We start from the raw sequence: 15,227 nt of genomic DNA, 5'->3' as shown, positions 1-15,227 counted from the left end.
AGGGTCTCACACAAAATGTAGATTCTATGGCATCAGAAGAGATCTGTCGTCTTCAGAAGCAGAACAACATCCTGCGGGCCATGGTTACCCAGATGAGGAAGGATGTGGAGAGTCTCAGTCAACCCCATCCCCAGGCCCAGTCACAGGCTGCCTCTCCTCAGCCAATTCATCAAGGAGCCTCTGCTCAGATGGCCATTGGACCACCAGCCCAATCCACTGCCATTTCCCCCAATTCTAGCCAAGCAGGTGAGGACAACACTCTTTTACTCAAACATGGTTGATGATTTTTATCATCCAGCAATTTTAAGTGAAAAAAAACAAAAATAAACATTCTGTAAACATACTGTGGCAAGCTTTGCTGATCTTTTTACTGTTGACCTCCAAGGGTCGGTTTCACAATGATAGACTTTTACTCTGGCTTAAATCAAACTAATAGTCAGAGTTCAGATAGACATCTAAATTCTGTTCCACAAAGCTGTGTATTTCTGGGGCCTTATTCAAATAGAATAAAAAAATTGTAAATAAAAGAGACAGTGTGAAATTTCAACACAGTTCAGACCTGTAGCAGTGCTGAGATGCTGTGTCTACTTAATGTGGTAGGGCTCTGTACGTCTGCTAATTTGTCAGTCAGGGTTAAGATAGCTGTTCAGGCAAAGGAAAACAACTGACAGTGTTTTCACTGCTGCCCTTTCTGTCTCATAGCTTGCTCCACAACATTATCAGAAAACTGGTGCCACTGGTCAGCAGGTCACTGGTTGTTGTTATGGAAACACCCTTCAGCATGTGTGACTGACTGTCACTATGGAAATACTGCACTTAGTTATGAGTTAGCCCGAATGTAGGGTAGCAAAATTTTTAGGCTTAAAGAAACAAAGTCTTATTTTTGTCAAACTGTCTAACTTGCATTTTACTAAGTACAAAATACAAAAAAATACAAAAACACTGTATAACAGTGTTATGATCTTAAAGATCGAATGAATATTTTGAATTGGATCCCCTGGGCAGATCACAAAGCACAAACACAAAGAGCCGTTTACAAAATACAGTGGTTTATTACCACAAAGTCGGGTACAGAACTACGGAAAAGAAAGCCAGGAGCACGAACGGAAAATCAGCCAAGAAACAAAATTCAACTGCTCCGTGGCAAGTGGGCAGGAAATAATCACACTAGTGAAGAACAACAAGAACAACTTAGACCCGAGAAATAACTATATACAGAAAAACACAAAGACTCGACAGGAACCAAAAACTCGCTCTACAGCGGCAGGAAAAACAACACGAACTAGGAATTACGATGAGGCAAGGTACACAGCTAGAAAGTTTATCGCTTATGGCTCAAAACAATCTGGCAGCGAGACAGAGCTGCCATGCTGCTTAAATGCAGGGAGAAATCAAGCAGATGAGCAGCAGGTGCGCTGTCAGCCCTCTGCTCAATCCGGTCGCCCCTCCCCTGCGGGAACATAGAAACAGTGAAAACAAAACAATGACAACAACAAAAATATAACAACAACCAAAGTATAACAAACAGTCTATCTGTGACGGGTGAAATATACTGTACACATCAGTTGTTTGCTACAGAAGGTGGCTGAATGCTTAACAATAATAAAGAAGTCCTCAGGTAATGTAGCACAAGCTTTAATTTCAGTGTAACTTTTATTGTAGATTTAAACCGTAACCTGTGATCATATTCATGCTCAGCTGTCTTAAATCGTTTAACTGATATAATGCATGATCTCAGTTGGAATGTTGTTTGCATTAGTTTTATCTAAGACCTTTTATGGAAGTTTTGTCTTAATTTGTCTTGGTCCTTAGGTGATCTTTACCTGGAGAAACAAGCCAACATCTCTGCTTTGACAAAGCAGGAGGTCATAGGGGCACACATCATGGGACAGGTACTGAAGGAAATTATTTTAGGTTCCATTCAGGTCTGCCTGGACTAGTGGTTTGGAGCGAAAGCTACTGATGTCTTTAGTGCAGTGCCATGACTGTGAGACATTTTTTCAACACCAACACACAAATGTCAGAAGTGGGCAAGATAATTGCCTTTTATTGTTCATCAGTACTGTGTAACATTGCCACAGCAAAAATCTTAATTTCATCTGTTTGGGTCAGTTCACCAGTCAGTTATGTGAGATAATGGGAAGATATTGTGTAAGCTGCTACAGCAACTGAGTTCCTTCAAGTTTCATTTCATCATGCTTCCAGAGTACACAGCTCGAAGAGGAGAACCCATATTGGCGACGACAGCAGGTCTCAGGTCTGATATCAAATGGTTTGTTTGAAAATGTGCAGGGGCCTAAAAGCAACCCTCCTCTCCTGCATACCAGGCTGAAGCAGGCAGTATTCTGTATTGCCCGTTTGAGCAGAGAGAAACAGCAGCTGATAGAGATGGGCAACCGCCTTCGTGGCCACATCACTACTGCTGAACTAAAGGGTACAATAACAGACACACTCACCACCACACACATTACATAAAGAGTAGGCAATGTTATTAACACCGTTTGTAATTAAGGGGACACATCAGTAAGTATAGTAATTGACCATAACTCATCTGTTGGGCTTATGGGGCTGTTACTCAGCAACATTGACCCAGTTAATTAGCCAAGTAGGATCTTAAAATCTTAATCTTAAAATCTCACTTCCTGAGGGGTATTTGATAAGGTAGAGTTACTAATTGAATTTGTGTTTACAAATCAGGTTTAAATTAGCCTTAAATTATATATTTTGGAACCTTAAACTTCCAGACATGGCAGGAATACCCGGTGCTCCATTATTCCAGCCAGACTGAAACCATGCACTGTAGCTAGATGTCATAGCAATGCTGCCACTGTGTTGCTTCTAGGGTCCCCATTGAGTTAGCAGGATTTATCCTTCTTTCCTTCATCATTCCCTTCCCTTCCCATTCCCTCCTTCTATCCATTGACCTGGAGTACCCCAGGCCTGCAAAACCTTCCTCATTCTGTCCTCCACACAACAAACCAGCAGAGTGACCATAAAAAAATGACTGAGAGTCAGTTTGTAAGGAGCACATAGCTAAACACAGTGCAATACTGCAGTAGAGCCCAGCATGTTCAAGATTCTGTCGACACTGTACCAGAGACTCAAATCTGCTTCAAATCTGTGTAAATTTTAGAGGCTGTAGCTTGTGGTGCTGTTGATTTTTATTATATTTTGTTGAAAATTGTTTTTGATTTTTACCACCTCCATTTATGAATAACTTTCCTGAGAAGCTCTTTGTACTCTCTCATAGGGTGCTTTCCAGAGAGGGACTCCTCTACAGAGAAACTAGGAGACCAATATCACACGCTGTCTGCTTTGGAACAGCTGCCATATCAACTCACCACACAGGTATCTGCTCCAACTCAGTTTTCCAAGTCTCTTCAAATCCATCTCTCACTAATGCACTGCTTTTTCTCAGCTTCTTCAAAATCTCTTCATTATTGCACAGATACTTCTCTTTTCTCAGTGTGATGTTCATATTGCAGCCCTTGTCTGCTATTATTTATATTTCTATTATTTATATTTTGCCTTGTCTTGTATATATGGTGAAATTGACAATAAAGTTGACTTTGACTACTCTGGTGAGAACAAACAGCTGATGACATAACCTTCGCCTTATGTGTTATGCGCAATATCAGTATTGTTTGTTCATATTCATTATTCCTTGTTTATATTGTTTGGTTTGATATTTAATGTCCTTTTTACTGATGCCCTCTATTTTTGCTATCCACTTTTGCTGCTGTAATACCTGAAATATCCCCACTGTGGGACTAATAAAGGTATATCTTATCTTATCTTATCTTATCTTATCTTATCTTATCTTATCTTATCTTATCTTATCTTATGGAAGTTAGGAGGACGAACATAGATTAAAAAAAAAAAATCTGAATCAGAAATGCCTTTATTGCCAAGTACGGTTTTACACATACGAGAAATTTGCTCTGGTGAAGTTGGTGCATGACACATCTAGTAAAAAAAATAAGCTTTTTTTTTTTTTTTGGAAACACAGTGTGTTTTTCTAGAAAGTCCAAGCAGAGCATTAATGTAACGCATTAACACAGACAGCAACCAAGAACACTGCTTGAAAGACCCTTGGAGAACAAATGATGATCCTGGTGTTGTGTACTTCTCTGTGCTACCTCCAGAGAGCACAGTAGGTCCGCTAATGTATTTTTACCCCCAGGAGCTGCAGTATGCTCTGAGGCAGAGAGCGTACAGTCTTTCTGCGCAAGTCGTCCCTGGAAACAACAACCAAGGTCCTGCCACAAAAGAGGAGCATAAAACCACAGACAGGCCTGAGGTAGAGTCTTAAATACTGCATTAATTGATAAGCATTAGCAGCTCATCTGCCCAGTTTGCTCCTCATGGATATCTGTTGGTACAAAACTATATCTGAGTTCATTCTATAATATTCATACATGCATTTATAATATAGAGGAATGTAAACAAACTATAGAAAATGTGTTTCTTATTTCTCAGTTTATGTTTAGCTATCTCTACTTTCCAGATTTTTCACATACCTTGTAAGTAAAACATCTTAAAATTCACTTAGTCTCTTTGTCTTTAGAGCTCCAAGACCAAAGATCCTCTGCTCTGCCAGCTACAGACCCCCCTTGATGTGGTGCAACAGTACCACTCAGGTCTGTCCAGGCCTCGATTGTCATCAGGGGAATCACTGCTGACATTAAACAAACTGTGGGAAATACTGGACCATGAACTCAGTCCATCAGTTTTCTCAGAAGGTAACCGCACCTGACCTTTTTTTTTTTTCTTTAATTGCTGATATTTATCTACTTTTACATCTGCATTCTTCCTTTGCCTTAAAATCACAGTCAGCCTTTTTCCTGGTATCTACTATCGGGTTAAAAACACAGCATGTTCACAGGAGACATGTTTGGCAGTTTACTTTTGTTTTGAATTGAATTGATGTGCTTCTTATAATCAGACTTTGAGTTACCAGCGTTAGAAAGGCAAAAGTTGGTGTTCATCTAACTAAACAAAAAATAGAGCACCTACAATGTGAAAATCCTCTGCTGAGGATTTTATGTATAATGTAATATCAGCAATGTCAATGCTCATATAAAGGTAAATTGTCTGCTTCTACCAAACATCAGACCCTGCAAGATTATATCTTGCATAAATTACCAGTATCAGTACCATTAATCCTGGTGCTTTTAGATCTTACAGCAGCCTTTGACACGGTGGATCACAGGATCATGCTGTCTCGGCTCAAGCATCACGTAGGCATCAAAGGCACAGCCCTGAAGTTCTTTCAGTCCTACCTGGCCAACAGGATCTTCTCTGTCCGTCTTTGAGATTTCTTCTCTACTGTTGCCCCCCCTCACCTGCAGGGTCCCTCAAGGCTCTATACTAGGTCCCATCCTTTTTCTGCTATACATTTTACCCCTAGGTGAAATCCTGGTCAAACATAACATCTTCTTCCACTGCTTTGCCGATGACATCCAGCTGTATTTCCCCCTCAAGGTTGATGGGCAGGCTGCACTCCAGCCATTGCTTGACTGTCTGGCTGACATCAAGTCGTGGATGGGTGCAAACTTCCTCAACCTTAATGAGAGCAAGATGGAGATCATAATTTTTGGCATAACCTCTCTCGCCTTCTCCACCGATGCCCTAGGCCCTCTCGCCTCCAACATCCGGCCTTCTGTCAGAAATCTTGGCGTGATTTTTGACAGTGCTCTCAACTTTGAGCAGCAGGTTGGTGCAGTAGTTAGGAAAATCTTTTTCCACCTGAGAACCCTAGCTAAGACCAAGCCCTACCTGCCTCAGAGTGACCTAGAGAGAGTTTTTCATGCCTTCATAACATCACAACTGAACTATTGCAACGCTCTATACACCAGCACTGATCAATCACAGCTTCACTGTTTGCAGTTAGTTCAGAACTCAGCCGCCAGACTCCTCACCTGCACAAAAAAGCGCGTGCACATCATCCCGGTCCTTGCATCGCTCCACTGGCTCCCCATCCATTACCGCATTGATTTTAAACTTCTACTGACTGTTTACAAATCTCTCCGTGGTCTGGCCCCCACTTACCTGTCTGATCTTTTACGTCGCCATACCCCTTCCAGAGCACTACGGTCAGCTGACCAGCTGCTTTTGGAGGTGCCCAGGTCCAGGTTAAAAACCAAGGGGGACAGAGCCTTGCAGTAGCAGCTCCCAGACTCTGAAACTGCCTCCCCCTCCACATCCATGCAGCTCAGACTCTGGATATTTTTAAGTCCCATTTGAAGACCCACCTCTTTTCACTCGCCTTTGAGTAGTGTCTGCTTTTTCAAATGCTAGTGAATATGTCCCCTAGTAATCCCTCAGTTACTTTTTAAATTATCTTTTTTTGTTAGTTTTATTTTAACTCTTGTAGTCAATGTCCATCCATCCATCCATTATCTATACCGCCTATCCCTTTCGGGATTGCGGGGGGCTGGAGCCTATCCCAGCTACAATGGGCGAGAGGCGGGGTACACCCTGAACCGGTCGCCAGCCGATTGCAGGTAGTCAATGTCTTTTAACCCTTTTCCTTTTGCCCTAGTTCATTCCTGTGTTTATTGTACTTCCAGCACTTTCATGTGAAGCACTTTGGTGCGGCTCAGCTGTCTGTAAATATATAGAAATAAAATTGACTTGACTTGACTTGACTTGACTTGACCTGACCCATAATATACATGACCAGAATCTGGGAGGTCTCAGTCCACAAGTCTGGTAGGTGGACATGTGGATTTAGCCATTTTCTTTTCATGCATCTTCAGGCTGCAAGACTCAAAACCTATTTCTCTCTCATGTCTCAGGCTGGCTTTACAGAATCATAAACACCCTTTCTTACCCATAGTGAAATATCCAACCAGTTGCAGTGTTTGGATCAGAGATGGACAGATGGAGCGAGGGATGTTGCCCAATTTGTGGCTGCCATCTCTGTCAGCTCTTCAGGGAACAGTTTCTCAACCAGAGCAGCTGCCAGATCAGGCTGAGACGCAATGATCAGCATCATACCATAAAAAGATTGTGAAAACAGACAAACCTGGCACAAGGTTTCAGCACACTCATGAGCTGTATGAGTAAATATTTGATGAAGCCCTATTTTCACTGAGGGATAGAGATGTTTAAAAATGTTAAATCAGTATCTAGATCTTTATTTGCATTAAAATACACAGGGATAGGCAACAAGGGGTTCACATGCTCGGTTACTGAGGTGTTTTTTAATTCAAGTATTTGTATCAGTTTAAGATGATATCTTGTGATGTTCTAGTATTTAAAAACACCCCTGAACACAAAAAAATGAATGATTGAATGGTTGAATGGTTCCTTTGCCCATGTGCTAACTTTCTACTTTCATTTTGAAATTTGCTAACAAGGACATTTATTGTAGCTTTAATGCATCCTGGCACATCGTCATCTTTATGGCTCCACTCTTACAACAAATGTAACTATTCCATATTAGAAAACATTAAAGAAACTAACTTGTTGTGCATGCTTGTGGATAAACAGACTTTTAATGGGAAGACCCTCAGTGATGTTCTGGATGAGTTAAGCACAGTTCTGTGAATTACAAGATGGCAATGATGTGGAGGCACAAGTTTAGAACACACATGTGGCCCACATGTTTTATGTATCTTTACTGAACAGGGACAATGCACAAAAACCATTAACCTCATATGAAAAAGGAGAGGTGTTATGTACCTGGTTTTAGCAAATTGCTAGGCAGGTAGATAGAAAAATAAATTAATATAAGAATTAGACACTAAGATTGCTATGTTAGTCAGCAAAAATACAAGTTATGTCTGTGGTCTTTTTATATAAGGGACAGGTCTAAATACTTTACCTAAACTTGGTTGAAGACACCAACAAGTAAAAATGGGTCAACTGAAACAGCTATTGAAATTCCACCTTGTTTTTCTGCACATAAAGGTGAAAGTGAGCTGAACAAGAGAGAAGTGGCCAAGTCTGGTGTTGCTGGAGTCCAGCCCCCATACTTTGCCAGTCCCCAAACAAAGGCCCAGCAGAGGACGACCCCGTCTACACCATCAGACAAGATGAAGACCAGCAGATCTGGAGCCCCTGACAGGATCAGCAAAATCAGAAATTAGTGTTCATAATATAGGACAATCTGCTGCAGTCATGGGTGTTATTCAGCCTGTGAAAACAGTTTTTCTTCTATGGCTCTGGAGGAGCTGTCAAGTCTGAGAACTCAGATTTTTTCTCATAGGGATGTCAGAGTTATCTCAGCCACAAATTTACAATTGAAAAGTCTGCATTAAAAACTAAGGAGATGGAGTTTGAAAGGGAGTTTCTTATCAAATATGAGAGATGTGAAATTGCTTCATAGAAAGAGTGGGATCCCGTTTTGTGTTGAAGCATGGCCCATATTAGGATGTTAAAGTCCAGATATCTCAGTGTCTTCTACTTTGATTTGTACCAATCATGTATAATATGTCATTAGTGAGTTCCACAACTTTATGGAAGTGGGGTACTCTTTTAAGATATGTGTAGAATTTTTGTTTAAAAATAGTCCATTCCAAATGATCCTGATGGCAATAGTCCACACAAGAGAAAAAGTACCAGCAAGAGAAATGCTCTCCAAATCAAGAAATAAATACCTCAGATACTTAGACAAACCATTCCTAATTACATTTTAGAGTAAAACTTATGGTAAGAACATATTTTTATACTTCACTGCTCTTTCTAAGATCAGAGCTCTTGTGTCTAGGCTTAATTGTGTATCACTCTTAATTTTTTTTTTTAAATGTATGTAATGCAAATTGTCTGTTTTCATTGATTGAAATCACTGGGTACACATGTCAGTCTGACAGCAGCTCATTAGGGAAAATTTTGTCTGGACGCGTGGAGGATTTTGTATAGGAGCCTGAGCTACCTGTCGTTAAAATAACATAGATCACGACGTACCAGGGTTGGTATGCTGGTAGCTGTGATGCAGTAATATTTCTTAATTTTATCATGCTACTACTGCCCAGATGCGCAGGAGACAAACGCCATTTACCGGCACGCGCAAGCTCAGTGTATGTGAATGGTCAAGTGATAAGAAATTTCAGCTACGAGAGTACGGTGACATGCTAATAAATGGGGGCGCATGTGACAAAATTTTCATCCTCGCTTCACGTAGACTTCAACTTTGTGACGCGAATGTCGCCTCGGCAAGGATGGTCATTCCCCTGCAGTGCATTTGCGCACTGTACCCGTAGACTGGACAGAAATTATTTCTGACACGGTTCCATAACACTTGTCTGGACCGAAAATATTTTCGTTTTAAAATGGAAACATATTAATGCGGATATAGTCTTGGGCCTTTACCACACCTATACATTTTGTTAAAACACATATCTGCCCCCTCCGTTAAAAAAAAAAAAAAAAAAAAATCTGTCCACACTAAGTACACACAGGATCGCAAAAATGATCGAAAAGCGATCAACCAAGCATGCTGAAGATATGGTCATATATAAAAATATTCAACAAAGTAAAATACTGAAACAATACTAATGCACTAAATGTACTAACTGAAAGATCAGGGAATCAAACTTTTTACAATGCATCCTCTCGGGTTTCGACTGTATATCTAATTTCATGGTAATCTATTTAACAGTTATCAAGACAGGTTACTCTGACCAAAATGAATTTGCTCATTTTAACAAATAAAACTGGATATACATGCAGGAGCTTTCCTTGTAGGCCTAAATGATCATATAAAACATAGTGATGGTGTGCTTTGTTGTCACATCCATCAGCAATTATATTTTGACCACTTTAGGCCTACAACATACATCTGAATTAATTCTTAAACATTCCTCTGCCTTGCATTCGTGCACTCGAATAGCAGCCTGTGAACCTTTATCATGTTCATGTTTAATTTAACATTACATAACCTTACACTGAACGTGAAGTACAGACCAGCGTTGGCACACGTTGACACATTTAACTATTTTGGATGACACATAAATTGCCAAATCACGGTGGTGGCGGGGGAGTCTTCATCCAATCACAATATGCGGGAGGGTACTGTTGGAAGATAGGGTGATTAAAAGGCGGGGCCTGAATGATGACGTGACCAGGGAAGCTCGTCTGATTTGGGGTTACTGAAGTTCATAATTTTGGATAGCATGATATACTGAAGAAATCTTACTGCTCTACTGTAGTAGGTCAGCAATAACAGACTTTAAAAGCACACAGTGTCTGATCAACAGAGAAAAAGACAAATGAGTTCTTTCAACTCATGAGACAAATGAGTTCTTTGAACTCATTTGTTCTTTGAACTTTGAACTCATTTGTCTTGGTAATCTTTGAACTCATTTGTCTTGACCTCAATATGCGTTCTTCTCTGTACTTGTGTTCTTGAGTACTTGAGAAACGTCATCACTCTCAGTCCAAGTACTGTTCCAATTCAAAAGTCATCTCGACAAGTACACTCAAACACCCGGATGTGTTCTTGCCCCTCCCACTTTATCGAGGATTCATTGGATGATGACTTGTGCGGACTTGGGGCAACCACGTATCCCAGAATGCATTTCGTAAGAACGATGCCGGAGGAGAGGACTCACAACTATAAGTTACAAGTTTGGAAATACTGCTGTTTTAGTAGTACGGAATGTGGTTTTAAGATTATTTTATGTGAGAAAGTGGATGTTAAAACTTAAAATCGGTGGTCGATTCATCACGATAGCGCGTAGTTTAAAATTTGCTCCAAAGTTTTCGGAGATGTGTCGTCCTGCTAACGTCATCAAGTACGCTGCTGTCCCAATTGCAGAATGACGGTCCTGCGTCCTCCCGTCCTGGAGAGACTGTACTCCCAAATAGAACTTGCTAAATCCGAACTGCCAAATTCGTAAGTCCGAACTTGGCGTACTTGGTATTGAGGAAATAAAGCGGAAGCAGGGATCTCTCCAAATGTCTCAGTTTTAGGGGGTTTGTATACCGCAGTAGTGTAGACGCAAGACGCAAACATAGCAAAAGTTAACGTTATGTGTTTTAAAATGAAAACGTCTCTGTGTGGATTTAAGAACAGTCCGACTAGTGGCTCTTAGGCGATTTCTGACCGCATCCCACGATGAAAAGTATAATCCAGGGGGAAAAACTTCAATTCGTGTCAGATTGAGCAGCCAGTTCAAAGCAAAAAGCATCTAACTTTCTATAAACTGTTGAGCGAATATTTTTTTGTGTGTGTTATTTTTGTTGAATCCTGCACAGTAGGCTACATCACAAGTTTTGTCTTGAACATTGCTCAGATACTGCTTCTCCATACCATTTTATCACAGTAAAGTAAGTGTTTTCCAAACGGGGCCCCTATTACGTTTTAAGTACTACAAGTTCCACCATATTAACAATTATATGTACGTAAATTAAAGAAAGGTAGGTATGCCCTGGTATGTTGATAAGCATTTGACACCTAGGCCCCATGCATGCCAAGGTAGGTGCTGCAAGTGGTTGAAGACAAATATGACCTAGTCTGAAGGGCTGACACACCAATTGAGACATATATCTTTAGACAATCAACAAAATAAAAATACTATTAAAAGTAATAGCCTATAGTCTAATACCTTGTTTTATTTGATTCAGCACGTTATTTGCAACTGGTCTATGCAATACAGATACGAATTAGCTGCAGCGACCACATAGTTTTCACACATCTCGTGTTAACTTCAAGGCAAATAAACACTCCGTGCCATTTTGTCGTCTGATGTCGCCTGCAGTCTGATCGTCCGGCGGGGCGGGGCAACAGTGGAGAAGAGAATCAGTTTGAACTCGAGTAACCCCGCCTCAATACTTCTATTTTTTTCCTCTCAGTGACTATGGGGGCGTTCAACGAATTACTCCATCACTGGCTGGATCCGAGAGCCCTGCCTCTATTCTCATTGGACTGTACTGCCAAGCCAAGCTGTCAGCCCATGTGGCGTGGCCAGGCAGAACGTGAGCTATTTAAATTCATCAGAGGAAAAGATTCAAAGAAGCACGAAGATTTACGTCAACTTATAGGCAAGGAAACGACAGAGATAGACTTTCCTCCCAACAGTTAACGTTACCGTAACAGGAACACCACCGTGGACCACCGTAGGATAGCTAAGGAAATAACCAATAGAGTACATGCCAAACAACTGCTAATATTTCACTAAGGGGTTCGATTTCGTTATTTTCCAGGAACATCTTACCGGTTTGGACAAGACAGGTGAGTTCGCTAACGTTTATTCGGCTGCCAACGCCGTCCCTGCCCAGTATGCGTGACTTTGTTTCTTGCATCGTGTTAAAACAGTAGTCGGCTGCGCTGACTTAAATGCTACACAGATCTGCCAGTTTAATGGGTATTGCTGTAATTAACACTGATTTGCGTTATATGCAAAAGAAAATGCTCCTCCAAGTTACAGTGACTTGACATTTGCTAGGGGAGGGGTCAAAATCTTGGCACTTCTGCATTACATTTGTATTATTCATACATATCACCATGCAGCTTTTATTTTCATGAATTATTACTTTTGGAAATGGTTCTCAGTGTCTCCTAGCTTCTGTGAAGATAGTTGATGCTAGTGGATTATATTGAGTCCCAAATTATAAATCATTCTACAGTCCTTCTAATGCTGCGTATTCTCAAATTATTCTTCATTACATTGTGGCATAGAAACGGTTGCAGTTGGAAAAAAGGGACACTTTAAAATGCTCCCAAAACATAACGAAGATTGATGAGTTTGTCTCGACGCTGTAGTCCGTGCATAGGTCATTTGGGCAGTTCTGCTTTGACGGTACTCAGATGATAACTCTCACTATTATAAATGCCACTGTTTCGGGACGACGACGACTGTAAAATATAGTTCAACTGCTCAATAATCGGTCAGAAGATTCAAAGAAATTGTCGTGCTCTCAGATTTCAGCAACTTATTTATCACCCGAGGTATTAGACATTTGTCCTAATCTTATTAAAATGTATATGCTGCATCACATCATCTCCACTGTTGGAAATAAACTGCTATCCAAAACTAGCTAATCCTAATTGTAATTTCAGTGCATATTTGAACTGTGATGGTCACAGTGCAGTATGTGGTACATAACATACAAGTGGGTTGTCATTGTAATACTGATGATGGCCACTGACATTCATGTTGCAGTCATGCCGTCAAATGCTGCAATGGTCCTTTGCCTCTGGCATTTTGTAACAGGGGTGGAATACAGATAATAAGTAATGATCAACACAATACATTAAGTTTTTGCCCCGCATGCGGACTTGTAGGTCAATGAAGCCACCAGCCACCCTAGACCTGAACTTTACAATCTGAAGTTCCTGGGTGACTGGAGAATACATGCCATATTAATTGATTCAGAGTGTGGACCCAGTGTTTCCTCCTCTGATTTTAATGGTGCTTTTGCTTGTGTGATACAGAACGGCATGGCCGCTAGATGAGAATAAACAAAATGAAGGCCATTGTATTGGGATTTAAAAGTATTTGAAATTCTTTTATATATTATGACTGACTGGTACAAGAGGTTATAGCTACAACATAGTTTAATTATACCAAAAAATTAATAATGACATCAAGACAGTGAAATAATTTCGGTATGATTTGGTCACTTTAACATGTGGTTGAGGAATCAGGTGTGTGTGTGTGTGTGTGTGTGTGTGTGTGTGTGTGTGTGTGTGTGTGTGTGTGTGTGTGTGTGTGTGTGTGTGTGTGTGTGTGAGTGGAGTGTGTCAGTCACCAATTAAAAAACAAAACATAATTAAACCATTTTTAAGTAGCACATGATGTTTAAAAGTGTGGTAATCTTAAATCTAGTTTTCTCACATCGCAAGAAGTCACATACAAATAAAATGCTGTCAGTTAGCCAATTTCAACTTAGGTGGAACATGGTTTGAGGGATGTGTTTTCATAGAGTTTTGACCTTGCACTGTAAACATGCAAGAAAGAGAAACTCACCTGGAACTGATATGAACTGGTTTCATCTCTGCAATCCAAGAACAAGTTTGTCTTCGTCACCTTGAGGAAGATGATCATACACTGTAGTTGCCTGCAGAGTAACAATTGAGTTTGATATTTTTTGTCAGTGTGTTGTGTGTCAAGCCAGGTGTTGTTGCTGCTGGGTGAGCTCAGTAGTCTAATATCCAGAACATTAAGGTTGATGGAAATGTAATAAGGGATAATTGTAGAAGACAGTGTAGTCATCCTTGTTGAATATAATGTGGAATGATGTTCAGTGCAGCATGAGGTGTTGTGGGGCAGACATAGTTTAGTGCTGAGTAAATGTCAGAAAAAATTGTCCGGTCATATGTTATCTGTGTTTACTGAGCTATAAAACAAACAATAGGCAGGCTATATGACATCCTGGTTTCACAAAATGACTTTTTTGCTCATCACTATTTGCTGTTGTGGTGATTAGGCAGGCTATGGCATTCAGTATGAGCATGTGCATTGTACAGCATCCAATCGAAGAATGCTCTTTTTTCAGAGTGAAGCAACAATGAAACAAATGTAACAGTCGTTTCATTCATTGCAGAGGCTAGACCATAGCCTACACATTCATGAAAAAATAAAGATTAATTTTTGAAATAGAAGGATATATGGAAATGTAATGTTACATATTTCATTAGAATTCAAATTATGGTCAAAGGGCATTATTTTCACTGGACATTATGACTGGAGAGATTTGAATATGTCAGACTTCAACAGATTTTCCCAGTAATTATGAGATAACAGTAACCCAGGTAACTGCACTGTAAATGTTGACCAGCCCAGCATGGAGCAAGTATAGAGTCTCCTTTTTGCAGTCATGTGCTGAGTGTTAGTGTGTGAAGTGGGTCAGGTAAAGCTAGATATTGTACAGAAGGTTCTACATAAGGTCTAATCCCAGGTAGTGTATCCTGGAGCCCAAATCCTTTCAGCCACTGAGCCACCGAAAGAGCCAGCGCAGCCTGTCGTACTTTGACTGTCTTGCCTGTACCTGGACTCAGAGTGTGATTCGCATTGTGTCTTTTTTTTTTTTTTTAAATTTACATAGAAGAAAAGAAACAATTCAAACATTACACCCCTCATTCTACCATATTACCTGTTTTGTTAAACTGACCTTTTTGTCTTCTTTTTTGTTGAGCTTTGTTCAAATTCTTTAATATAGCTAGAGGTGTGGAGGTGGATTACGGACAGACCTGCTGTGGTTTAAGCATTAGAGTGGTAGTCCACTAATCAGAAGGTTGATGATTTGATCGCTGGCCCCTGCAGTCTACATGTCAA

General features: G+C 40.4%; 2 protein-coding genes across 2 annotated transcripts in view; both read left to right on the top strand.

The window, feature by feature from the left end:
• Positions 1 to 9,363, top strand: part of ccdc57 (coiled-coil domain containing 57) — a 43,893-nt gene extending 34,530 nt beyond the window's left edge. The window contains exons 13-19 of the mRNA XM_070991152.1: positions 3 to 246; positions 1,813 to 1,892; positions 2,206 to 2,434; positions 3,251 to 3,348; positions 4,184 to 4,300; positions 4,568 to 4,742; positions 7,918 to 9,363. Coding sequence (XP_070847253.1) covers positions 3 to 246; positions 1,813 to 1,892; positions 2,206 to 2,434; positions 3,251 to 3,348; positions 4,184 to 4,300; positions 4,568 to 4,742; positions 7,918 to 8,096 — 1,122 coding nt within the window. The 3' untranslated portion in view covers positions 8,097 to 9,363. The remainder of the gene's footprint in view (positions 1 to 2; positions 247 to 1,812; positions 1,893 to 2,205; positions 2,435 to 3,250; positions 3,349 to 4,183; positions 4,301 to 4,567; positions 4,743 to 7,917) is intronic.
• Positions 9,364 to 11,800: 2,437 nt separating this feature from the next.
• Positions 11,801 to 15,227, top strand: part of fasn (fatty acid synthase) — an 80,175-nt gene continuing 76,748 nt past the window's right edge. Inside the window, exon 1 of the mRNA XM_070991151.1 lies at positions 11,801 to 12,181. The gene's annotated coding sequence lies outside the window, so the exon portion shown is untranslated. The remainder of the gene's footprint in view (positions 12,182 to 15,227) is intronic.

This window comes from Chaetodon trifascialis, chromosome 21, assembly GCF_039877785.1.
Source record: "Chaetodon trifascialis isolate fChaTrf1 chromosome 21, fChaTrf1.hap1, whole genome shotgun sequence".
In the NCBI taxonomy this organism is placed as follows: domain Eukaryota; kingdom Metazoa; phylum Chordata; class Actinopteri; order Chaetodontiformes; family Chaetodontidae; genus Chaetodon; species Chaetodon trifascialis.
This window is presented reverse-complemented; position numbering and strand designations above follow the sequence as displayed.